Raw genomic sequence first — 25,433 nt, forward strand, 5'->3', positions numbered from 1 at the left:
TTTTATGTAATAATTTTTATTAAAAATATTATATTAAAAGGATATTTTATTTTAACGATGAATAGGTTTCGGATATTCTTAATAAAAGTGTATTAATAAATTTTTTATATCTTATCTTTAATGTATAAATTATTCGAATGCATCTTAATATAATTTATTTTTTAATATAATTTTTTTTTTTAAACATTAACATTTTTAATATTATATTTTAATATAAAATGGATATTATAATATATTTTATATTGGATATCATATAAACCTAATAAATTTTTTTACCATTTATGCAATGTTTTATAAATGTTATGTCTAAATAATAAGGTTGATAGATTAATATATTATAAAGTCTTTGTTGATGTTTTATAATATAATTTTCTTCCATGATCTTTTAATTATTAATCAAAATAACTTAGTAACCTAGATATAACTTAATAGTGTAAAATATTTTTTCAAAACATAAGTACTCATTTTTCTATCTTTTTTTTTAATCAAAAGAAACAAAACTTGATTTGTTGAGAATTTCATTTTTGTTTGATTAATTAAATTTATAATTTTATTTCAACCACTTTTTTTCTTCTTCTGTTATTAAAAGGGGATAGGTTCTAAATCGCTAAAACAAAAATCGCTAAAAATTGGGATCATGGTTTATATCTCCTAGAAAATTTTTAAAGTAAATTTGAAATTAATATTAATAGATACTAGGGGACTAAACACTTGTATTTAAATTGAAAATTTAAAAAAAATAGCTAAAATGGAAGAAATACATCCAAAATCCCAGTTTTGAAAATCAAATTGGGAATTTGGTTGATATTTCTTCCATTTTAGCGATTTTTTGTAAATTTTCAATTTAAATACAAGTATTTAATCCCCTAGTATCTAAATATTAATTTAAAATTTACTTTAAAAATTTTCTAGGAGATATAAGCCATGTTCCCAATTTTTAGCGATTTTTGTTTTAGCGATTTAGAACGGGAACCCCTATATTATAACAGATATAATATTAGATACATTATGCCTCCCTAGAATATGCGGTAAGGGGATTATTATATTTTTTTTTAAATGGGAGTTGGAGAATAAAATTGACAAAAAATGGGCATAAAATTTTAGACGATCCCCCCCCCCCCCGAAAAATAACATGATAAAATTAATTATGCATCTATGACTCCTAATTCAAGCCTAGGATTTAAACTCTTATCTATGATATTTGCCATCGATGGCGTAAGATAGCAATTTGTAAAAAAAATTCAATAGACAAAACATATGAGAAAATACATATAGAAATTGACACTGTCATTCTACCTACCGAAAAGGGTTAAACTTTATTGGTGGCTTCTCACTGATTTTAAAAAGATTGAGTAATGCAGCAATACCCTATCTTAATCTTTAAATTCAACTATTTAAAAAAAGAAAATCAAATTATCATGAGGTGTAAGGGTACAGCTTTCTCATGAATAATAAAGGTTGCTTTAATTGAATATGTCGGATTCTTCTATGAGAATCGAGATCTTGGATTGCAGCTTGGCAATATTATTTATTTACAATCTTAATTTGCATTTTCTTAGAAACTAAGTTAAATATATGCCAATAAGAATGTTTGAATTGAAAAATACGGTCCAAATTCGCTGTTTATACGACATAAATTTTTAAATACCTCAAATCAATGAACAAACAATTTTAAGACATTATATTCTATAATTATGATCAAACATTTTATCCAAAATCTTTATTCGATGTTCAATATTCCCTAGAACTATTAGATACTTCAGTTATAAATAATTTCCCAAATCTCTAGATATTGGCAAACATATGCATACTGGGATTTAACATGCATAGACATTTCTGCCTCGTAGCAGTTAAGATAAATTAGCAATTGCCGAGAAAAAAAAATCCCAAAAATATTCACACTTATGGAAAATGGTATAAACATATAATCATATTAACCCTCTATTGCGCGACATATAAATAAATGATATGATTTTTTTTAAAAACTTATTTTTGTCTTTAAAGGGAGGGCCCTTGATAAATAAAAATAATTTTAAAAAAAAATATTTTTTAAACCGTAAAAAATATTTCAGTGAGTGTATTTAACTACACAATAGGTGTAAAAAGTATATCATATTTTTTCAATACCTATTACAAAATAAAGACATATAATTTTATTATTTGATAAATAATGTAATAAAACAAATTTATATTAATTTTCATGAAATATATTTTAAAACAATCATTTTTTATAGTAAAACATATTGATACACAATATTTGGTACAAATCACTTTCGTAACTTACACCCAAGGTTTTTGCATCGCGCCTTTTTTATTTTGGCCAATGTGCTAATCTTGTTTAATTTAATAAGACTTGTCGTCCCCTTGCTAGGTTTTTCTTTATATTTGATGTCAATTGATATTCGTTTTTTTACGCTAGCGTTATATTTTTGTTAGATTTACAGAGTATCTGCTATTGAAATTTTAAATGTTAATAATGGCATCTGTACTTTTACCGGTAATTTTAAAGTTACAAAATCTCGCCTATAATATAACCAAGATTTATGAGTATCATATCAAGTATATGGAATACTATACGGGGATACCATTTATGTGATCTTATATGAATTCGAAAGCAATCAATGAATCCATTAAATCTACACCTCCCATTGTAAACGATGCTGGAACGGAATTTAAATTTTTCGTCTTTCCTTTCCATCAAACCGTTCATAATCTCCAACAGGGTAACTACCTATATACGTACTTAGAATAATTACAAACCTATTATCATGCCATTTACTGTTGCCTTCTTCTTGATAAAAGATCCACGCTCCATCTTTTAGAATTCTTTTACAGTTGGAAACTGGCAATTATAAATTCTATTAGCTCTCGCTGTAGCAATATCCTTTTGGGCAAGTAATACTTGAAGTTCTATACCACAGAATCAATTATCAAAACACAATTTAAAATTGGAATGTAGTGGTACCAATAGTTGAAATGGCTCATTTCCGCTAGAATCAACATCTGCTGATCTTGAATCAAGAATTTTCTCATGAACCACTAAGGTTAGAATCAGAACTATCTTTTGGAATATAGTACATTTTGGATGTAGATAGCAAATAAAAAAACATTTATATAAAAAAAAATAATCAAATAAGCCCAAATCATATTGCATTTGTGCGCATTATGTATCTGGGTACTAGTACCTTAAAACTTAAATTTTAAACACTATTATTGAATATAACAATATGTTTATATATATCTTTTACCTTTATTTAATAGGATTCTTAACTTCCTGTTCCTTAAAAGTTTGTACAAGAGAAATGATATGATTTATAACATGGAAAAAACGCAACTATTCGAGAGTTGTATGTAAACTAAGTATTTTAGATTTTTTATATTGATAGCTCTCTTTCATTTTTGACAAAATTAACTATAAAAGTAAATAAAATATATGTGTATTAAACTGTATAAAATTTTATATTAAAATTTATACCTTTTTTTATGGTATGTGTATTCAAATATGATGTACGCAATAGATGGTTAAAAAGATAAGCTTTTAAATCATACGCTGTAATTCTAAATTATTTAAAAATTCCAGGCCATCATCTGAGTAGGAATTATTATTAAATTATTTAATTTCCCTTTTTGATGCTGATCTTACGTTCTTTAAAATTTAAAATTACATATAATGTAAACATCAAAAATATTCTATTATGTTATTCTTGAAAAAAAATTTACACCGAAGGAACACTTTATAATCATAAAATTTCTGGAAACCTTAAATAAAACTCTAAAATTATGAAAATATTTATAAACGGATTGCAATATATTAGTCAGAATGAGGGGTGTATGCCAACATATGGCAATTCACTAACCACCACCAAATTTTATTAAAAATGCAATATCACCATAATAAATATTTTAATCATAACCCCATAATAGTTGCCTTCAATCCTAGCCCTAAACTTTTAGGGTAGATTGATTAATAAAAACTTTTCCAAGCTGAGATCCAACGGTTGTTTTTCGGTAAGGTATCTAATTTCTATGCCAACCCGATAACTCTAAAACAGATAAAATAGTCTAAGGTAAGGCGTTATCTAATTACCACCCTCAACAGTCTAACACGATAATAGGAAGGATTCAATACTTAATCACCCTTTATACTAAAGAACTACTTTTAGTTTGATATTATATTTGGTTAGACTTCATCACTTCTACATTGGAGAATTATGGCAATGACCAGCTACGGTTTGATTATGAAATTGCACAAGATATTAAAGTGAGAAAACCCGCTATTGTATATTCTTTTAGAGAATATGTATCCTTGCCAAAGGGTTTACAACATACGCGTGTAAGTAAGAAATATTTTAAATCGTAAGCGAATTATTGTGACAACATTGTTTATTTCCAGGTCAAAGTTCTTGGATGGCTCAGAATTCCTGATTAGATCATGATTTAGAAAAGCAAACAAACAGGATGCTCAGATTACTAAGTTAAAAAAGGCAACTAAGGACTCGACAATTACCATAGTATCCCTTTTTTGGGGTGATATATGTAAGGATCTATTTTCATCGACCAACTATCTCCTCTCCCCAGATATATTAGGTTTCATCTGACACCAATTTAGAAAATGTGCAATCTCCTCTATTGTGATTTTGGTCCTGATGAGGAGGTTGGTGATGTTGAAAAAGTTTTTGAGAAGGAAGAAGGCCTAATAAGCTGGGAGAACAGAGACCGGTTATTCTATTGGGTCAAAACTATTAACAAAAGCCCTTCTGCGCCTCTTAAGCTATTGAAAATATTAACCTAAAAAATTGCCCTCTACCCCTAATTATTAACTCCCTCTCCCTACGCTCTCAAAATATTTATCCCACAATATTTTAATTGACGTTTTCACAATTCCCTACGTCATCATCAACTTATCTCATACTCCCTTCCTTTGGTAGAAGCACCTATATATGCATCATCAGAAAAGGCCAAAAATAGTGTATTTTCCAACAGGAGAGATATATGTGAGCCTATGTCGGTGGAACCAAATGGATTGCAAGAATAAATGTTAAGTTATGAAAACTCCTTTTTTCATTGTTAATTTGAGACCAATGTAGATCCCTCCATTCTGTAGAGTATAAGAATTTATTAATATTTCATAGAAAAAAAATACATAATAAACAATTATTTAACATAGAATTTTCAATCATACCCTTTATAAAATATGCCAGGTAATTTATAATACATTTATTGGCTTATTTAAAAATATCGATTTTAGTTACTACTAAAATATAAATTTCCATTCATAATTTCGAAATTTAAATATATATTTCAAAACTTGAATTTATAATTCCAATCTAGCTATTAATAAATATTCATAGCTCTGAAGTAACGTAATTAGTAAACGATGTTCCCGGGGATTATATATGATAAGTTTTAGATTTTTTTTATAATTTCAGCTGAGTTTTTAGATCAGAGACCCATCAAAGCTTTTATGTTCTTGAACAATTACAACCTAATTCTTTTTTCAAATTTTATCCAGAAGAGGGATTAAATTAATATTAAATTATAAGCTAAGGTATTAAAATAAAAATGAAACTTTTAAGCAATCTATTATGTTTATAGTAATCGAATACAACGCGTTATTTTTTCCCAAAATAAACAAATAACGCGTTACTCACATTGCCTTTGTTTTGCAAAATAACGAGAAAATATTTTAATATGGGGAACACGTATGATATTGATTTAACACTGGGATAAAAAGATAATATTCATATATAATTAAAATTAAAATCAAGAAATTTAATTTCCAATAAGAATTACAACTTCAATAGACTATTTTTTGGAAAAATAGATATCATTAATTTGATAGAAATCCCCTGAAAATTCTTCTTTCTTTTTTTTTGTCAAAGAATATTTACTAAAATTTTTTTTATTTTTATTTATATTATATATAATTTTTTAATTTTTTTTGTATAAAAACTTGAATACACTATTTAGCCTTAAGCGCTAGTGTTGAGCGATTAATCACAATTTTTAATATTCAATTAAATAACTGCATTACCCTCAAGCTCCAATGTTGAGCGATTGTTTAATAATGAAAAACTTGATGGTGACTCTAGACTTGAACTTGAAATAATATACATAATGGAATTTAATTTGGTAAAAAAAAAATAAAGGGTAAATTTCCACTTTAATTATTTTTTCGAATAGTGATGAAATTTTTAGGAAAATATCCGTATCGTGATTCTACTGTTTTTAAATGGCTCGATTTGAACTGATTCTTAAAAAAGGCTAACTGATTATTCTATCTAAAAAAATATTACGCAAGCCTAAATATTTTGCTTATAGATGGCACAAAGATTTGGACATCGATTAGCAAAATCTCGAAGCATAGATAATATTTTTCTGGGTAAAATATTCAATTAGATGTTTTAACAAATCAGCTCAAATCCAGCCGTTTAACAACTCTGCGTGATTCTTTTAAATGTAGATATTTTTAAACAACACTGAGACTATCTGTTATTTTATTGATTACACTTAATTAAACTGTTGTAATATAAACTAAATACCTAAAGATTTTCTTTTCGTCTTAAATATTCAATAACTTGTCAATATTTCTATTTTCATTGTGTAACAAAATCATATATAAACTCATATAATAATATTAAAATTTGTCCTCTGCCAGTTCCTGGCATTTTCTATTGTAACCGCGAAACAAGTGTTTGTTTATAGAATGGCTTTTTTCCCTGATATGGGTATTGTGATAAGTGTATATCATTCCAGTTATCATCAGGATTACCAAAAGTGTTGAAGCAATAATTACAGCCATGAAGTTATTAGGGGAAAAGCACCATGAACTTGAAACTGTTGTTGTGGGTACCTTAGCGAAATATATGCCATCTATTTATTTTATATCGTTATTTATTAATGTATTCGGTTGACAGACACAATAAAATGTTCTAAATAAAAGTAAGCCATTAAGGTTTGAAATTTTACGATAACATTGTATTTGTATATATTAAATAACCTTCGCTCAAAGTGTTTTTATCGCCTGGTATCATCACGGCAATCGAGCTGAATAGATTAACAGTCTTCCCCATATTTCCGCTACCATTTTTAGAATCAGAATCATTTTTAACCAAATATGTGGTGATTTGCCTCTTGAACAGTTTGCTCGTTACTTTCACTCCACCCTCTTTAACTTTATTATTAGCAAATGAACGTTCTTTCCTATCCTTTCTATCCCTGGAAACAACTAAAGGTAATCTTTCATGAAAACTATCGCGTGGTATATCGAATGGCCGTTTTCTGATTCTATCAATCTCCCGTCCTAACTCTTCTTCTTCGCGCGTTATCTTCTCCTTTTCACTTTCATCATCATCCGAATTACGGCTAGTTTCTCTTGGCATGTCCTCCATGTAATCCCCCTGAATGTCAGGGTGATGGTTTCCTATCCTGCTTTCGTTAGGAGACATTCTTTCCTCTTCTTCATTATCGTTGTCATCTCCTGCTGTGTATCTATCAATTGAACAAACTGGCTAAAAACCGGTTTTTTTTAAATTTACTTCAAATAAAAAAATTATGATATTCAGGGCTATGAGATAAAGTCATTTTGTGGTGCGAGGCGAAAATAAATTAGCTTTTTAAAAATTGCAATGCACCTTTAAATGCATAAGCAAAATTTGGCAGCCACCAAATTAGACTAATATTGGCAACCCAGATCGCTGCTCACCCTCTTCATTTTTACGGGCCTGATATTTGTGCTTATTATTCTACTTACTTCATTAACAATCTTAGCTTTAATCTACACATTAAATTATGAATAACTCTACAAATCTTTGGTTGAATATTATAGTTTTCCTATGTCCACATTTTTGAAAAATACATTTTTTTATCCAGATAAATTAATTCTTCATTTCACTATTCTCATATCAACGATAAAAATATAAAATGGGAATTGGAATAATCCTATATTTGCATTATTATTGTGTATCAACTATTAAAAAATGCAAGACAATTTTTTTTTTCTAATTCTTTCCTGAAAAATTATAATATGGAGATAGAACACTATAATACTCAGTTTATAAACGTGATAAATTAAAAGGGTGGAAAAGTAATTTTCTAATTACGTAAAATATTAATTTTCTTATTTAAAAGAATCTATTAAAAAAAAAACCTTGGGGCATTCTTTATAACATATTTGGACATAGCAATCAAAGTAAACATTTGGTACATCTGGAAATTTAAAGACATTGAAAGGAGCATACACATGTTTTTCAAACGTGTCATAGTCCTCCCGTTCAGACATTTTATCTAATACTCGTTCACTCCTGCTCTGAGCTCCTATCAAATTTTCATTTTCTGGGCAGCTACCGGTTTGGTTAATATATTTTTAAAGATATATATAATCAATTATGTTTTCGTATAAGCAAAATGTATAATAGTGAGCATATTTCAAACACCCTAAAACAGCAAAGCTTTTGGTTTAGTACAAACGTTAGAAACCTAAACTAGAAAGAGTTATTGGTTCAATTTTATTTTAAAAAAATGGGTCTGTTGGTTCCTTAAAAATTTTAAAAATAAAGTTGGGATAGCCCCAATTTTTATGTGGTTCTGAGAGACAGGTTTTATTTCTGGTTACAAACACTCTTTTAAAGGCAATATAAATTTTTTTAAATTATTTACACTCTTATTAAAACCGTTTTCCAGAAATGGACCCTTAAAATTTTTAAAATGTGTTCTGGTTCCTAAAAATTTTAAAAGAGGTTTACTAAATTTATCCCACTTTTTCAAGTGTTACGTTCTTAAGTTCTAAACTGGTATAAAAAAATCAATTTTACGTTCCTCTACTTCATAAAAATTAACAATTCTGACTTAATAAAATATTGATATGTTAATTGCGTTAACCCGTTTTCATCAATCAATCTAATTTTTTCGTTACCCATACCATCGTGAGCATAACAATCGAATAAGTATAAATCGAATAATCCTAAGAAGACAAAAATATTAATATTTATATTTAGCAATATCTAAATCTATAAATGTAAGCTAAACTTACAAATTCTTATCCCATTTAACCCCTAATTTTAATTATATAAAAAAGAACCATTAAACCAATGCATAAGCACAAAATTTTTTTTAAAAAATTTAGAGTAATAATAATAATATATGTTTTTATAAAAATTTAGATATCTTTTATAACGACCTTTTTTATCATAAACCATAACATCTAAAGTTCCATTTCCGCCTAGAATCAAATATTTAGCCGGGTTCCCAAAAGGGTTTTCTCCGTCCAAAACTCTTAACCAAGCATCTGGCACTATATTTGCTCTGGCTTTGATTTGTGTTGTTTCGAATTTCCTATTTTAAAAAAAAATAAGGTTAAATTCCTTTAATCTTTTTTAAAAGACGAAGAAATTAGGAGGGAGGCATCAGGTAGAATGGTTCACAATCAATTCGCTTTTTTAAATTAAACTCTAAGCTAACTCAGATTGATAAAAATCAATTTACCTTTTCTATCTTTAAAAGTTACATCGAGAACCCCACTGCTGCCTAGTTCAAACAAATTTTCTGGTTTGGAAAATGGATCTCTGCCAGGGATTATACTCATGCGTGTTTTAGGAATTATATCAGATCGGGTGGAAAAATTTGAATATGGTACACTTTTTTATTAAAACACAAATTAACGAATTATATACTTCTATTTGTTTATAAATAATTTTTAAAAACCATTTATTTAAAAATTGATAAAAAGTTCTACAAATTTTTTTATCAGTTCCAAAATAATATTTGATTTAAATATCAATAATTATATTATACAAATAACATTTGAACTAAATTCAATTAAAATAATATTTAGAATAGCATAAAAATATCTGCATGCCATATTTAATTATTAGATTTATGAAATAAATGTTTAATCAGTATATTATCTATAATATGTATATTATGGATAAAATTCTCCGAATAATTTTTTTAAACAAATTTCAAAAATTCCCCCTCCCCTCCTCCCACCTCCTTGGAAGAAAAAAATTGTGGATAATTTTTTTCAGGGAATTATTTTCCACCTTCTTATGTTTTATAGTATTTTATTCATTTAATATAATTTTTAATATAAGATTTTCATGTTTATCATTTAAATTGTTTTTTTTGCCATATTAATGTTTACATCAGATTCTGAACTTTAACATTTTTATCGGGTTCGGTGCGGCCAGGTTCAATTTTTTAAAATAATTAAATAGGCGGATCCAGGTAAACATAACTCGGCCGGTTTCGGTCTGGTTTAATCCGGGTAAATTATCCAAACTATAGATCTAAATATTTTGGGCCCAGATTCTTAATGAGTTATGGGAAAAACTAAACCCTGATAGACTTGGGTTTGACCCAGAACCGCGTATTATTAATTTATCTGAAAGACTGAAGATATATTATTGATATATAATATACAGAATAATTAAAATATACTTTTTAAATGAATCTATATACCGATACATTGCCTAAAAATAGATCTAGAGATACATCATCTAAAAGCATATTTAGATAAGATACCATTTTAAAAAGGTATCTGTAGATAGACAATTTTTATCATGTTTTTCTTGAAGAGTAACGCTTATTATGAGAGCACAAAATATGAAAACAATATTTTTATAGAACATCATATGAAAAAATAAATATAACTGTTAATAAATACCCCTATTCTTATCTCGAACAAATTCTTATTTAAAACGTGCAAAAAAAAAAATTACATTAAACTTATAATTTATTCATTAAAAGTTGGAGTAAAATCTATAAAATTATTTAAAAAATTCTAAATAAATTTATTTGCTTAAAATAATTTCGTATACACATCAATGGTATTGTTTTTAATGATTAATGCACATCATGGCTAAGCAAGGATTTATATATTCCTTTACATGATAAAAATATCAATCTTATATTGATATCTATGGATTTAAATGGAAAAAAATAATAATTAATGAATATTTATATATTTTTTTATATATAAGTTTTAATATTTTATATTTTTTTTAAATTATATTAATCTTAATTTTTTATAATATATATTTAAATCATATTCTATGCTTATATGAGATAAAAATTTTTCATTACAAATATTTTTATTTTTAAGATAAGAAAGCCTTAAATAAAAGTAAAAATGTATCTTTAAAAGTATCTAAAAACATATACAGACATAAGATAGAATCTAGATATAGATACTTTTATAAAAGTGTATCTAGATACAGATACCTATATGCGACATTTTAGTTTCGAGATACTTTAACAACTCTGATAATATATACATTTCACTATAGATTTTTTGAAATTTCTTATATTGATAGCCTTTATTCTACCCAACCAAAGAGATATGAGCAGCCAATGCACATTCTCAACTAAAGCTTGGAAAAACCTCTGGATTAATAAATCAGAATTCATTAAAATGTTGTAATTATCCACCATTACAGTAATTCTAAATAATTTAAATTTTATAGCCATCAAATTTGTTATAAGAGAGATGATTCTAAACTTTAGCTTAAGTCATTTAGAAAATAGAGGGGGGGGGGCGGGTAAGGAAAAATTATGTAGATTAAGTAAAAATTGTATCATCTTTATCTCTTTATATAATCATAACTCCATAATGAGTTGAATGTCTAACTTAACTTTATTTCCAGTTCAGAATATAATTTTAATTTTAGATTTAGATTTGCTTATTATTATTTTTTAATCGAAGAAATTTTTAAACTTCTTAATTATTGCCATTTCAAGTTAACTAAAGCACTTTGAATATACATATTATAGCTTTAATTCATCGATCAATATTTCTCATTTAGAATTTTTATTCTTGTATACTATCTTCGAATTTGGGATTTTTTTTTTATTTGTTCGAAATATCAATTGAATTGCTAGTAATATTTGTCGAAGAATGCCTATATATTTTTTAAATATGAAATAAAAATTATTACGTGACATCTAGTCCCCCATTGACTCTTTTAACCCCTGTCGTATCTATTTCGCAAGTCACGTGAAATGCTTTATCTTTTCCCTCTAATACACCATTTTTGGATGAAAACATTATGATAACGGTGTTATGAAAAGACAGCACACCATTTTCCAGTTGTTTAATCTATATAAAAATTATTTGAAATATTATCATTAATTAATTTATAGAATTAATTACATAATATATACGTTACATTAATGGAATTGCTTATATTGTCATTAAACAAATTTAATTTAATTTATAAGTTCATGACAAAATTGACTATTAATAGGATAGGTATTCTACACAAATCTGGAATACAATTCTGGATAATCAGACATTCAAATTAAGAAAACACGTTCAAAAAATGATTGTGCTATATAAACTTTATTTGGTATCTTTTTTACATTTGAAAATCTGATTTTACCGGAATCGATTTACATTTAAATATTATTATTTATAGGGTTAAATATAATATATACTTCATTTTCCTGAACAGTTCCGCATCCGTCTAATGGTAATCTTATTGAAACCTGATTCTCGTGATTGCCATTGACCCTACAAAATTCGCTTTTATAATAACCCTTGGAATAAACGACGCCCTTAAAGGGTTTCAAAAAAGTCAATAAAATAGCCATGCTTTCGTCGTAGATATCGCATTGAACCTTGATATCTTATATTTAATCAATGCAAAATAAAGTTAAATTAGTTTTCTACAATTAAAATCTGATGCTTAGTGCATGACACTCCTAAATAGCTAAATTATTTTATATGGCAGTCATAGATCAATGAGGGAGGGTGTAAGTCTCATTGACTTAGGGAATGGGTCCAGATCCTGATTAAATTTAAGGGTTATGTTACTGATTAAACTGATATTTAAATATAAAATTACCTGTTACATTTTACCCAAAAATATTTTCATTGCAAATTTTTTTTCAAAATAACAAAAATAACCAATGGAAAATTTTATTTTGGGCACGAAAAGTGGCAAAAAAGTGAATAAAGTTCCAAGTTGAAATTCTCAATAGGAGTTTAATTTTTCAAGTCATTAATTCGCTCATATTTATTTTATTGATTATAATTATATTTCTTAGGGTAGGTTAGGGTTCGGATCGGGCTCGAGTCGCGAAATGAACACTTTACAGGGCTCTAGTTATGATGCCTTTTAAAGTTTTATTTATTCTATTTTTTCTACAAATTTATAATTTTATACAAATAAATATTATAAATTATTAGTTACTGTACAGTAACATATATAAAATATTTTGAGGAAAAAGACAGCCATTCGTTACTTGTTTCGAAATTTATTTTTTTGAGTACCGGTAGCGCAATACGTTACTCGTTACTTAAAATTTCTACTTAAAAAATATGGAAAAAATATAATTTATTTTATTATATATTTTTTTAAATTTAATAAATAATTTAAACCGAGTTTTTAATTCATATCAACCACCAAAGTTCTTTATTTAAATTTTATTTATTACATTTTTGTTATTGAAAATCATACAGAGTTTGTAAATGTAATAAATATTGAATCAATAAAAGTATGTTAATTTATATTTTCTAATATTATCATTTATTTTATAAAGAACATATGCCAATAATACTTATTTCCTCGGATGATGATAATTTATCCCTACCCTGGCCCCAGTATAAAACATTTACACCAATAAAGAAAATTAAGAACACTAACTCTAATTCAAATATTTTACCTGCGATATATAGTAACAACCCAAAAAAAGGCATATGAAAATAAAAATATAAATTCAGATTAAATTCTGATATAAAGAAATTTGATGAGGATCGGAATGAAGATTCTTGTGAATAAGAATTTATTTTTGAAAATAAATTTTTTAAATATTTTTAATAAATTCCTCCAATTAAAATTTTTTTATTTATTAGATATAATACAACCCTGCCATTATCTGCGCCAATTGAACATGTGTTTAGCAAAGCGAAAGCCGTGTTGAGCACTAAGCTCTCTTGTTTATCTGATCAAAATTTTGAAAATCGCTTGTTATTAAAAATAAATAATAAATATTGCAAAAAAGATCTTATCTATAAATATATTATTTTTTTATAAGTTTATTTATATTTTTATGTGGAAAAAAATTTTTTTTTTAATTTATATAATTTTTAGTATTCTTTAAGTAACGAGTAACGCGTTACTATTTTGTATTGAATAACGAGTTCCTTTTTTACAAAATAAATAGTAATTTTGAAATAGCGTTTGCACTATAAATTATTCATTTCTAGGGTTATTTTTTATTATTCTTCTAACTCAATTCTTTTTTTTTGGTCAACTATTATAGATGGAATATAATAATATAACAAAAAATATACCTGCAATTTTATTAGGTATTTTAGAATTCGATCTTAGTGTTTTTTTGGGTAAAATAGGAATTTTAAAGGTTTTGAATCTGGCAGCCAATGTTTGATCATCTACGTTGTTCGATATATCTAAAGATTTTATTTCAATTTATATATGAAATAAGGGCTTATTGGGATATAAAATCTACATCAGAATCTCTAAAAAATAAAATATCATTAAAATTTGATCTGTTTTGACAAGAAATAATTTTAAAATGAGTAAAGTACCCTCAACGTGAATTTTAATTTTACCCTAAACCTTTAAATTATTTCTAAATTATTTTAATCTGTATTATTTAAATTTTAAAAAAGACACTAAAATCATGACAAAAATTGTGTGTATATACTCTGTCTATGATGAAACATATTTCTGGTCAATTCCGTTTTTTCAAATTTAAAATAGGCTTTCAGTAAATTATTTAGGAATGAGAGATTTCGAATCTTCATTGATTCTACATCTCACCACGACATATTATATATTTTATCTAATTAATAATATATTATTCATATTCGAGAATATATAAGCATCCTCAAAATTTATTAATAAAAAAATGCTATTTATTTTTCATAGCCAGTAAGTTTACTTTTTTTTAAAAAAAATTTTATTTACCATTAAGCCCATCATCTTCACCGCTTTGATAATCTTTTTTGATCATTTGCCAATCTTTATGATCCTGATTCACCTTCCTAGTGTTATGCCTATCATTCCATCTCATAACCTTTTTACGCCTCCTGTTTCTTCGTTCTTTGTTCATCCTATCCCGCATTTTTCTTTCCTTCATTACATCAATATTCCGGGTGTGCCCATTTTCTTGAGCCCATGGGTCTGCCTTATTTTTCCAATGTTCTTCTTCTTCATTCACGGAATGGCTTGGAGAATATTCCGATGGAAACATTGGATTAAATTGATAGTTGGTACCATCATTTTGTGGAGGCGGAGCTTATTGTTAAATTAAAACGAATATACTTCAGCATATTAAATAGTTTTATCATTTTGATGGCATCTTTTAAGAATTTAACAGTATAAAAATTTAGTGGCTTTTAAATTACTTTTTTTAAAACACAGAGTTTTATCAATTTATGAAATGTGTAAGTCATAAAAATTGCAATGTTATGATAAAAAAAACTATCAATAATATCTAAAAAATATAGATTTAACGGTAGCCAATAGAGAGAAGAACACTTTAGGCATTATATTTCCTTTTTTGACTACGTCTATTTTCCATAAAAATTTAAAAACCTCGAAATCCAACAGGTCTTTGATTAGAATTGTAAAGGGAAGGCACGTATTGAGGGCCCATAATTTGACTTTTGGGAGGCATCATATTATACCTTTGATTAGGGGGAGGTGGATATCTTTCACCATGATTTACAAAAGGTGGTACTCCATTTTGCTCCTCAAAGTAAAAGGGGGGCATAATTTTTTTAACATAAGTGTTTGGATTTGTATTGGAAACAGCGTTTTCATTAGCCCTATAATATGATGGGTAAGGCGGTCTACCTGCATGTCTATCTTGCATGTTCCTCTCGCGATTTCTTTCAGTAAAGAAAGAAGGATTTCTGTAGGGATTACGAGGGTCTGATCTTCTATCCTGTTCACTATTTCTGTAACTGGGTCGCCTTCTCATATTTTTTTCGTATCCTATTATTATTTATTTATTTATATTCAATTCTTTTAATAAATTGTTATGGGTTTTATATTAAATTAAAATAACTAGGAATGTGAAGACCTTAACCGGAACCCTCCTGTTTTTATTGAACCAGAACCCAAAACCGAACCCTTTTAAAAGTTGAGGGTTCAAGGTATTAAAATATAATAATAATTAAGTTTTAATTTTTCACCCATCACAAAAGGATACAATTTTTTAATATTAATGATGTATTTAATAAATTTAGACTTTGAAACAGATGTTCATTGGTTCCTAATAACTAACCTTAATAAAATTTTATATTATAAACCATAATGTCAAAATAATATATAATATATATTTATTTAAATTTTAATACGAAAATCTATTTAGAAAATTAAAGTAAAATTCTAAACTATAATTAAACAAGATAATGAATATATAATACCTGAATCAAGCTGAAAATCTTCGTCTCTGTCCGGGGGAGGATGACTCCTTTGTCTATATTGAGGTGGTGGAGGTTCTTGTCGATTTTTTTGGTTCAAAGAATCCAGATATGGTTTAATGTGCGGTGGAATGAAGGCCCCGGACTCAGAAGCATGAGGTCCACCAGCGTTTCCCATGCTGCGCATTGGATTATTTGGATTGAAACCATTTTGAATTGCACTTGACATAAATCCTCCTGGGGGTCCCATTGGAATTAAGGCGTTGGCATTGTTTTGCGAAATGGTAGGATTACTTATGTGGTTTGGTGAATTTATGGGGTTCATAGGGGCTGGAGGTGGTGGAGGGGGTGGTGGAGGGGGTGATGGTGGTGGTGATGAAGGTGGGGACTCTGAAGGTTGAAGTAGTTCTGTCTTTTTTTTAATCTCATTTTCTTTGTCTTTTTGTTTTTGCTTTTCATTTTCTTTTTCTAAAACTTGAAATATTGGAGAATCGCGACTAAAAAACCCTCCCTTACTTAGTAGTGATGTAGGGATGGGATTATTTAGGTCCAAGGATCCTATAAATCCAGGACCGGCATCGCTATTTGATCTTTTATGCATATTATCTTTTATATCTTGAGACTCTTTATCATTTTCAACTTTATCAGTTATCAAATTGTTAGTAAGGTAGTTATAATTATCACTATCTGAATACCTATTTTTACGGACGAAGTTATTATTAATTTCATCATTATCAATGTCATTAAAAGGTGACTCTGATGAATGCCGTCTAGGAAGCCCTTCTTCATAATTATCGTATTTTGTGTTCTTGTCATGTTCGGCGTCATTTATAAATAATGCTGCTAAAACCTTTTCACCTAATCCTGAACGATAATGACTGTCCTTTGTAGCAAAATCATCTATCGTCAATAGTTTATCGGTATTATTATTATGGACCATATTACCTAATTCATAATTTTCCTCAAAATCGTTTTGATTTAGATCTTGTGGAGATATCACCACATTAATTTCATTGGATAGTGTGTTATCTGCACCCAGCTCTATGATCTAATAAATTGTTAAACATTCAACATTTAAAAAACTCGATTATACTTCTATTTTAAACTAGCAAACTCAAAAATAATCAGATTGAAAATCTTTGCTGACCCAATCTCTTTAAACCTAGCCATTTTCTGTTACCAGTTTTAGCCGATCCTAACTATAAATAACCTTAAAAATTATAATTAAATTAAATAAGCAGGTTTAATTCTGTCCATTTTTCTAAATGAGAACATAATATTTTTCTATTAATTTATCCTTTACCAATTAAGATAATAGTTTCTAAACTTAAATTTTAAATTTTTGATATTATAGGATTCTGGTCTTAAAGACAAGAAAAAAAATAAGATCTGTGATATACTAGCTAATTTTTTTTGTTCTTAATTCAAAATAGCATTCTATTGAGAAAAATGGTTTGAACTATTATTGGGTGATTCTAAAGATTTTCTTATATTTCTAATAATTAAGAGCAAATTGTTAGAGCAAATTGTTAGTATAGTTATTTTTTATTCTGAAAATAGAATTATATTCAATTCTTATTAAAAAAAGAAAAAGCTGGACTTCAGCCTTTCAACTATTTCTGTAAATATATAATACATTAAAAAGGCATCATTATTTTTTTATTAAAAAATGAATACTTATATTACCTGTGTTGAAGAAGACCAAATAATGGCTATTATATATTTTAATAATATCATCATCAGAAAATCAAATTTGATTTATAAAAAAATATTTTTTTTATAATAGCTGTTTTAATAATATAATTTTATTAATTTCATATTTGATTTTTTTTTTTAAGTTGATAGTATTTAATTTTAAATCAGAATACGGATTATGAAAATGTTGAATTAAACTTTAAAAAATTACATATTTTTTTTTAATTTATAAAAACAAGTGAAAAATATGATCCACAGTAAAAAAAAAATGATAGAATATAAAACACTAATTAATTTTTTAGAAAAATTTTAAAAAATGATAAAATATTATAATTATAATAGTAAATAACTAAATATTTTTATTTTCAAACAAATTCAAAAGTTTAGACTTCTTTTTTTTAAACGGGAAATTATAACATTTTTTTTAAAAAAATTTGTAAGAATTGAATTTTTTTTTTTTTGATTTGCAAAATCAGAGTGTCAAACAATCCTACCTTTTATTTTATTTTTTCCCATTGAATCATCATTTTTTTGTAAAATGTTTATAATTGCCAAGCAAAAAAAACATTCAAAATTAGCTTTGTATTATATATTTTAAAAAATTTATATTCTATTTTTATATAGTTTTTATATGATAGCGGTGAAAGAAATTTGTAAGAAATTATATTTTTGTGGTGACAAAATTTATTTACTCTCAACCACTCTCCCCATATTTATTAAGTCAAAAATTTTCCTCAATCAATGGCTTTGCAAACTCCTCCCCCACTCGACCTTAAATTGATTGGAAAAATTTGACGAGTCACTTGAACTCCTTTAACGAAAACCTACTTCGCCAAAAATATCTTCCCTTTTTTTTATTTTATATAATAATAATCAAAGACCTGCATACGTACCATTTGCACGACTCGGCCTGGGTTTTATATTTTCAGGCCCGGCCCACATTTTTTTTAAATGTATTATATTTATTTTTTTAATTTTTATAGATAATAATTAATAAAAAATAAAATACGGCCCGGCCCATGTACCCCAGGTTCTGATAATAATAAAATAAATCGGATTGAACCTAAAAGAAAAAGGGGAGGAGGCGAGTTAGGAGTAAATTTTGCATCTTCTTAGCAGGTCCGTTTTGCTACCATCTTTAGGAACGAATTTATTTTTTGTTTCTTACCAAATCAAAATATATAAGAAATATGCGAGGCCAAAGGTACGATAATGGCCTTTATTGGTCTTGTAATAAAATCCGCTGAACCGAAATGCCACTTGCGCCGACTAGCCCTGGTCTCCCTTAATGGCTCATTCATAAATATTAGTTTTTATTTTCTTAATTCTAGTTAACAATATTATTAGGAGAGACTGGGGAGCATGCGAGTCCTAAAAGGCAAATAATTTTGTACATTCTTTGAATTGATTATTTTATCTCGAGTTCAATCAATTATTTTATATTAATATGTTTTGCGGCTTTTCGATTAACTTTTTACTTTTTAACTTTATGTATTATTTTTTTAGCTGATATTTTGCATTGAAATTATATTTATACTACTTAGAGTTGATCCAATTAATATTCTTCTTATCTTGGTGTTGAGCTAATCTCATACCTTTGCACAAAATTTTTTTTAAAAAAAAATTATACTTTTTTAACAGTATTAAATTTTCCAAAAAATAATTTTGGGGAAGAATGAGCTATCTAGATAATTGTGTATGCTCTTTCTTGACTTGTGGAATTTAAATTCTTTCTATTCCATTAATCTTGATTTATATCTTTTTACTTTAACCTTAGTTTGTTTTCGCCATAAAGGAGCAAGGATAAATTTTCATTAAATATATTAATGAATTCATCATTTGTTAGTTGTTTATTTTCTCTAATACACATTTCTTACCATATTTAAATATCAATAAGCAAAAATAAATTATAAAAATAACGCTCAAAAGCTCATATAAACCTCTGAACCGAACCCTCAATATCTTTAAAATTTAATTTTATGGTAGTTCAAACATATTTTTTGTTCAAATAAAGAGTAATTTTATGTGGAATTGAATTTAATCTTTTACATAAGATAGTTTATTTTTTAATTTTGATAAATTATAGCATTTTAAAAAGTCACTTTTGAAGGTATAGACCATATATTGTGCTAAAAAAATTTTTATAAATGTCCGATATTTAAAAAAGTTATAGCCGCATATGCATAATAGAGTTATACATTTTTGGAATAACCATTAGAGTTGTGTAGTTCTCTAAAAGAAACCCCAAGGCTAAAAACCTCGGACTCATAAGATCCCCGCTCTCCCTTATCGATTATTTAGTATTATTATGAGAAGCAAACTGGAATTAAGATTATAAGAAGAAAAAAAATTTAATCAGATTTGATATAATTTAATTGTTTTATTATAAAATTAATAATGTATAAAAATTTAAAATTTACATGGATAATATTTTTATAAGTCATGTTGAGTTAAGATTCGTCATTCAATTTTATATTAATATTAATAATAATATTTTAGAAAATGTCTTAATTAATATTAAATAGTGTAAAAATTCGTTTAAAATATAATAAAGTGGAAATAAAGCTATATATATTTTAAGAATGATTCTCGCATTTTGTTTTTTAATATAAGATCATTTTAAATTCGGTTTATAAAAAAGCAAAGTTTTTATACTTTAAATTAAATATTAAATTAAATGGGTTTGGAAAAAAAACCAAATAATATTTATATTAAGTTTAATGCCCTAAATCAAAAAAAATTATAGTTTAGTAAATAAATGATAACGTTAATAAACGAAAGTAATATGCATTTGCAATAATAATATCTTTTTATATAATGAAAGTCATGAACAATGAAGCTGAGTATTCATAATTATGCATACATTAATTTGGAAATGAAAAGTAATTCATGAATCAACATTGGGTATTTATATCATTTTCAATAACTAAAATGATTTTATAATGACAATTATAATAATTGGATCTTATAAGAAAATTTGAAATGCAAGAATTTGATTTGAGTCATATTATTTTTATAAATCATTAAATTATTATGTAAAAATCAGGAAATTTTATAATAGTATACTATTAACCCATAACTATAAGACAGAAATAAACTTACCAGCAGGGTCAAATGTATAAGTTCTCTTATCAAAATATAATATTTATAATCAATGATAATAAATTTTTACCATATTTGTGTCAGCGGCGTCACTAGTCTTTATAATCTCAGGGTGCTCAAATTTTTTAAAATTTTTTAGGAGACTCGATGCGATTGGTGTGAAATAATTTTTTTACAATTAAGATATAATGTTTATTATTCTGTTTTTCATGGCAGGACATACTTAACAGTGAGCTCTCTTAGATATATTTTTTGATTCTTAGAGGCAAGTCGTGTCCCAATAAAAAATTTTGGTTCATTTTTATTATAAAATAATTTCTTCTATTTTCGTTTATCTGCAAATATATTCAAATATTGGTAACAGAAAAAAAAACAGAAATGAGGACGATTAAGAAATATGTTCTCGAAACCTATAATTTCATACCTACACGTTTTCCCACCTTTTTAAGGCAGATTTTGAACACCAATTTTCGCATCTATTTTTGAATACAAGGATTTAGATTTAATATGGTCTCGTTAATTTATTTAATAAAGACTAGAGATAATGGTAAACTTATCAAATAATTTTTAAATAAAGATACATTGAGATCTGTAATTTAGACCAAAAATGATTTTTAATAAAAAATTTCTCACGAAAATTTTTAAATGAAAATTTAAATTTTAACGACTTAAATTAAACTTTTAAGAGTTTTACATATTTATTTTTATAATAATTTTTTTTATATAATTCTTAATGATAAAATAGTATATTGACAATATTTATGCTAATTTAATCCTGAAATTAACTTAATTAAATGTGAAGAACTGGGGTATGTTTTAGGTGTGTAATAGCCTTCAGGAATTTATTTTTTTATTTAAAAAATACTTTATTTATAGAAACGTAGCTGCTAATTTAGCAAAGGTTATGAATGACAATGAAGATGGCTAACTTGTTTTTGGTAAATTACATGACAATTTTAAATGACAGGTTCTTGTCAAGTTATCAGATGGGTGAATCATTTTAATTTATTTAGGATTAAAATAATTCTATTTAAAAAAATCAATACAATCTTTAAAATAAGCTAAACTACCAGAAAAGGTTAAAAAGTGCCCCAAGTGTTTTTATTAATTATTAATTTTAAGATATATTTTCTTTAAATATTAATTTCAACCATAGAGATTGTAAAGAATAAAACTACATTTAAATTATTTTGTTTGCTTCATCTATATTTTATAATTCGATTTTTAAAGTCGGAAAATATGACTTCGATCCAAAATCTGGGACGTTTTTTTTCGACTCCGACTTAAAATGGCCTTTATTTTTTACCTTAGTAAAAGCTGAAAAAACGATCTCAACTCAAATATGTGTCGTTTTTTGCAAAGTCTTTCTAGGGTCAAATACAAAGTCGAAAGTTGGGTCCTTTTTATGGACTTGACCCAAAATAAGGTCATTTTCTAATTCGACCTAAAGTTGAAATCGTTTATTTTTACCCAAATTAAAGTTAATTAATTTTATATAGTATAAAATTTATATATTAAAAATATCTAAATTACATATTAATGAATTTTACAAAATGTAATGATCTTATATATATATATATATACAAATAATGAAGGATAAAATAATATAACTTAAATACGAATAATAAGAATTAAATAAGTTATAATATAAATTGTTGCTAGAAATATGTTACCGTAATTAGAATATGGAAACCAAATTGAATAGTTTACGTGATACGTGATATTAAGCTCATAGCCCTACGCATCATATATATAACAGAGTTATAATACAACAGAGCAACGCTTGATTCCCACATGAAAAGCCCATCAGTGGATAAAAGATGGTAATCATTAAATAATTAAAGGACCATACACGTTTTTTGGACAGGCCGCAGTTACCTGTGCCGCAGGGCAAGAGGCAAAGCCACTTACTTAAATCCTCATGAGAAATAAAAGGAGAGTTAAAAAGCCCATGCCCGATTAAATAAAAATTTGATTATAGAAGAGTTATGTGCTATGTTAATTTACTTTTATTTAGCATAGTGAGAAATCCAGGGATGCGAACCCGGCAAAATTTATACCCGGGTTCTTTTCAGGTTCGGTTCAGGTATAGTATATTTATGCATATTATTATTTAAAAGGAGTTTGAAATAAAGTGGAATTTACCAAACTGTGTGGGTCTATTGATGGAAAACACTGCTGAATTAAAAAACCACCCCATTTTTTTTCTGTTGTTTACAAGAAATTGATTTTTTATATTCGCTTAAAGATTCAATTTATTTATAATTTATAAAAATAGAAAAACATATATATATAGCTGATAATATTATATTAAATCACTTTACAACTTTACAATAAATTAATCAAATCATTTCATTTGGCGACGACGATTTATTTTTCAAGTCATTTTTGACGACGACGAATTATTTAAAATAAAAAGTTTAAAATTATACCATGCCTCTGAAGAAGATTGAAGAACATTCTCAATTTCATAATCCAGAATTTGTCAAAGAAAAAGTAAATATTCAGGATTACCTATATAATATAGAACTCATTTTCACAAGGTAAAAAATATATTCAATGAAAATAAAAAAAAGGATCTTTTATTGGCCTATATAGGCACCGAAAATTTAATTAAAATTAAAATTTTTTATTTTCCAAATATTTTAAATAATATAAATTATTTAACTTTAATCGAGAATCTAGAAAAAATTTTTAAGGATGTCTTTAACATTTTTCTTTATAGGAATAATTTTTTTACATTAAAAAAAAATAACGAAAGTATAATTGACTTTTCAATTAAATTAAAAAGCATTTGCGCTTTATGTAATTTTAAATCGCCGGTTGATGAACTCTTAAGGGATATTTTCATCTTAGGAGTAGGGTTACCCGAGCTGGACAAAGAACTTCGGTTAAAATATGCCGAAGGAAATATTACTTTTGAAGATACTGTGCGTCTAGCTATCGCGCTGTCTTCATTGGAGAAGGAAACCCTGACAGAAGTTAATAAAATAATTAAACATAAGCCTATGCAAGTTTCCAAAAATACTTATTCTAGGAATAATTATAACAACGTAAACAAATTCAATAATAATAATTATAATGCTAACAAATTCAACAATCATTTTTATAAAGTTTTAAACCTAATTTCAGTCAAAAAAAAGTAATATGCTTTAGATGCGGAAAAGCAAACCACACAGCGAAAGGTAGAACGCATGCTATACAAATGATTTTACCACGGACGCCTCGCCTGTCTTTTGTTAATAAAGCTACAATCGATGCGAAGATAAATGGACTGCAGCTTACTATGGAATTCGATACTGGGGCGGCGTGTAGTGTGATAGACGAGGTTACCTGGAGTCGCATAGGCTAACCAACATTATCACCTGCTTATAAACTAATAGGATATAACCATATAAACTAATAGGATATAACCATATCAAAATCGAAGTATTGGGTAAATGTTTAGTGAAAGTCGAAGTAAAAAATATTTCAAAATTTTTACCTATTTGGGTAGTTAAGGGTGAGAATTCCCTCATTTTTGGAATGGCTTTTCTTAAAGAATTTGATATAAAACTTCCCGAAGAAGTTCGTATTAACAATATAAATATGAAAGATTCCAGTTTAAATACAATTGTTTCAAAATTTCCGCAAGTTTTTAAAAAAAAATTAGGACAAATAAAATTACAGGAAGCCGTCATAAAGATACAACCAAATACAGTGCCAATTGCGTTACCATCTAGAAGAATTCCATTTCCGTTGCGTCGAACCGTTGAAGCTGAGTTGGACAGACTTTTAAATGAAGGCGTTATCGAGAAGGTAGATCCAACAAAGACTCCAATTACTTGGGCTACGCCAATGGTTAATATTTTAAAGAAATCCGGTGCCGTGCGGATATGCGGAGATTTTCGTTTAACAATCAACAAATATTTAGCGATGGATAACGATTTACTACCAACTTTCGTTGACTGACAAATAGGATCGATGGGTGGTAAAATATTTTCAACGATAGATTTAAGAGATGCATTTTTACAATTCGGAGTTAGTCCAGAATGTAAAGACCTTTTAGTAATTTCGACTCATGTCAGTTATTATCGATATCAAAGAATTCCTTTTGGGTTGACTAGCGCTCCGATAATATTTCAACGTTTTATGCAAAACCTATTATAGGGAATTCCTAAGGTTAGTGTATTTTTAGACGATGTAATTATTGCAGGCGAGAATAATTTTGATCATATAGTTAATCTAGAAGAAGTATTAAGAA

At 26.8% G+C, this 25,433-nt stretch overlaps 2 protein-coding genes and 1 long non-coding RNA gene across 3 annotated transcripts; all 3 read right to left on the reverse strand.

Moving 5' to 3' along the window:
- Positions 1–6,584: 6,584 nt before the first annotated feature.
- Positions 6,585–15,043, reverse strand: LOC135930146 (uncharacterized). The gene is made up of 7 exons (XM_065466931.1): positions 14,931–15,043; positions 14,294–14,410; positions 12,501–12,623; positions 8,881–8,962; positions 8,150–8,342; positions 7,001–7,511; positions 6,585–6,873 (listed from the first exon to the last, which is right to left on the reverse strand). Exons 1-7 carry the CDS (start codon positions 15,034–15,036, stop codon positions 6,638–6,640), a joined length of 1,368 nt encoding a protein of 455 aa, XP_065323003.1. The 5' UTR covers positions 15,037–15,043; the 3' UTR covers positions 6,585–6,637.
- Positions 9,217–12,442, reverse strand: LOC135930007 (uncharacterized). Its single transcript, XR_010572703.1, has 3 exons — positions 12,433–12,442; positions 11,934–12,094; positions 9,217–9,333 (listed from the first exon to the last, which is right to left on the reverse strand). It is a non-coding gene; the product is annotated as an uncharacterized LOC135930007 (long non-coding RNA).
- Positions 15,044–16,584: 1,541 nt separating the features above from the next.
- LOC135930147 (uncharacterized protein DDB_G0286379-like) lies at positions 16,585–24,535 on the reverse strand. Its single transcript, XM_065466932.1, has 4 exons — positions 24,363–24,535; positions 24,108–24,162; positions 16,672–17,441; positions 16,585–16,630 (listed from the first exon to the last, which is right to left on the reverse strand). The coding sequence occupies exons 1-4, from the start codon at positions 24,533–24,535 to the stop codon at positions 16,585–16,587; spliced, it is 1,044 nt and encodes a 347-aa protein (XP_065323004.1).
- Positions 24,536–25,433: the final 898 nt, after the last annotated feature.

This window comes from Gordionus sp. m RMFG-2023, chromosome 5 (assembly GCF_954871325.1).
Source record: "Gordionus sp. m RMFG-2023 chromosome 5, tfGorSpeb1-WG-v2, whole genome shotgun sequence".
NCBI classification, from domain to species: Eukaryota; Metazoa; Nematomorpha; class Gordioida; order Chordodea; family Parachordodidae; genus Gordionus; species Gordionus sp. m RMFG-2023.

Coding starts and splice junctions, on each gene's coding strand:
- LOC135930146 (XM_065466931.1), bottom strand. CDS start 15,036: ATGAGATGGAATGATAGGCATAACACTAGGAAGGTGAATCAGGATCAT. Junction 8,343..8,880: donor AGATTGATTGATGAAAACGG/GTTAACGCAATT, acceptor CCAAACCGGTAG/CTGCCCAGAAAATGAAAATT. Junction 7,512..8,149: donor GTTATAAAGAATGCCCCAAG/GTTTTTTTTTTA, acceptor ACCGGTTTTTAG/CCAGTTTGTTCAATTGATAG.
- LOC135930147 (XM_065466932.1), bottom strand. CDS start 24,535: ATGCGACTCCAGGTAACCTCGTCTATCACACTACACGCCGCCCCAGTA. Junction 17,442..24,107: donor GACGCACAGTATCTTCAAAA/GTAATATTTCCT, acceptor ACAATTTATTAG/ATCATAGAGCTGGGTGCAGA. Junction 16,631..16,671: donor ATAAGTAATCCTACCATTTC/GCAAAACAATGC, acceptor TGGGACCCCCAG/GAGGATTTATGTCAAGTGCA.